The sequence below is a fragment of the Echinops telfairi genome, unplaced genomic scaffold (genome assembly GCF_000313985.2).
Source record: "Echinops telfairi isolate 266 unplaced genomic scaffold, ASM31398v2 ScPeMD7_2;HRSCAF=8, whole genome shotgun sequence".
NCBI lineage: Eukaryota > Metazoa > Chordata > Mammalia > Afrosoricida > Tenrecidae > Echinops > Echinops telfairi.
The window spans coordinates 32,816,016-32,817,059 of NW_022103898.1; the positions used below are offsets into that span (position 1 = coordinate 32,816,016).

At 37.4% G+C, this 1,044-nt stretch overlaps 1 protein-coding gene across 7 annotated transcripts in view; it reads right to left on the bottom strand.

Annotated features, from left to right (window-relative positions):
* Positions 1 to 1,044, bottom strand: part of VEZT (vezatin, adherens junctions transmembrane protein) — a 75,481-nt gene that overhangs the window by 12,367 nt on the left and 62,070 nt on the right. For all 7 annotated transcript variants that reach the window (XM_045293236.1, XM_045293231.1, XM_004700387.3 and 4 more), the window contains exon 9: positions 673 to 866. In XM_045293236.1, coding sequence (XP_045149171.1) covers positions 673 to 866 — 194 coding nt within the window. The remainder of the gene's footprint in view (positions 1 to 672; positions 867 to 1,044) is intronic.

Sequence of the window (1,044 nt, forward strand, 5' to 3'; positions counted from 1 at the left end):
GTTTTAAATTATGACATAAAAACACAAGATGCAAAACTCAACAACAACAAAAACACAGACAAAAATACAAAACACAATCAGAGGATACATGGCAAATCAGAAAAAAAATTGCATCTTATATTAACAAACTAAATAGTGACCCTAAGGGCAGAAGAGAACTGTCCCCTAGTGTTTCCATGGCTGTATAGCTATGGAAGCAGAAGGCCACATCTTTCTCCCAGGGAGCCCTGGTGGTTTCAAACTGCCGACCTTCTGGCTAGCAGTACAATGTGTAATCCACTGTGCTACCAGGGCTCCAAATCATGTTCACCTTTTATTTGCAAAATAAAGAGCTAAGACTTTGTATTCAGTGTCATAAGTTGTACGTATTCAACTTTTTAGTAAACTAGGAGATTTTGTAAAGCTAGTTTCAATATGTAGACAAGAATGCTGTAATCCTACAAAAGCGGAATAAACATGTGATAAGCACATGCCAAAGGAATCTTGAAAAAAAATCTTCTAGAAGATTGTTTTCTCCAACCACAGTAAAATAAAACATAGGAATCAATAGATAAAAGAGAAATCTACAAATATTTGGAAGCTAAACAGCATACATATAAATAATTCATGAGCCAAAAAGGAAGCCCTGAGAGAAATTAAATATACACCTATGTATGTGTGTGAGATACATACCTTTTTTATCTGTATTTCTTCGTAGCAGTTTGTCCACCTGAGAAATGGCCTCTTCCCAGCAATTGTTGCTTGCTTGTACATGAGGCTGAAGCAACTTCAATTTCTGTTCTAGGATTTGGTAAGACTCTGACACTAGTTCTTGTGTCTCTTTAGTACAAACAAGTTTTTCAAGTTCATCTTCAAGAATGATTACTCTGAGCGGAAGGAAAACGAAAAAAGATTTCTAAAATATGAAAGGATACTGAGTTAGTTAATTGTGCCAGCCTGGCCGATAAGCACATGTGGGGCTAATTGAAAGGCGGAGGGATAAATGGGTGGTGAGCCTCGCCTTTCTAGTTCTCTGGTCTCTTGTTTTGTGATGGTTGCACCGGG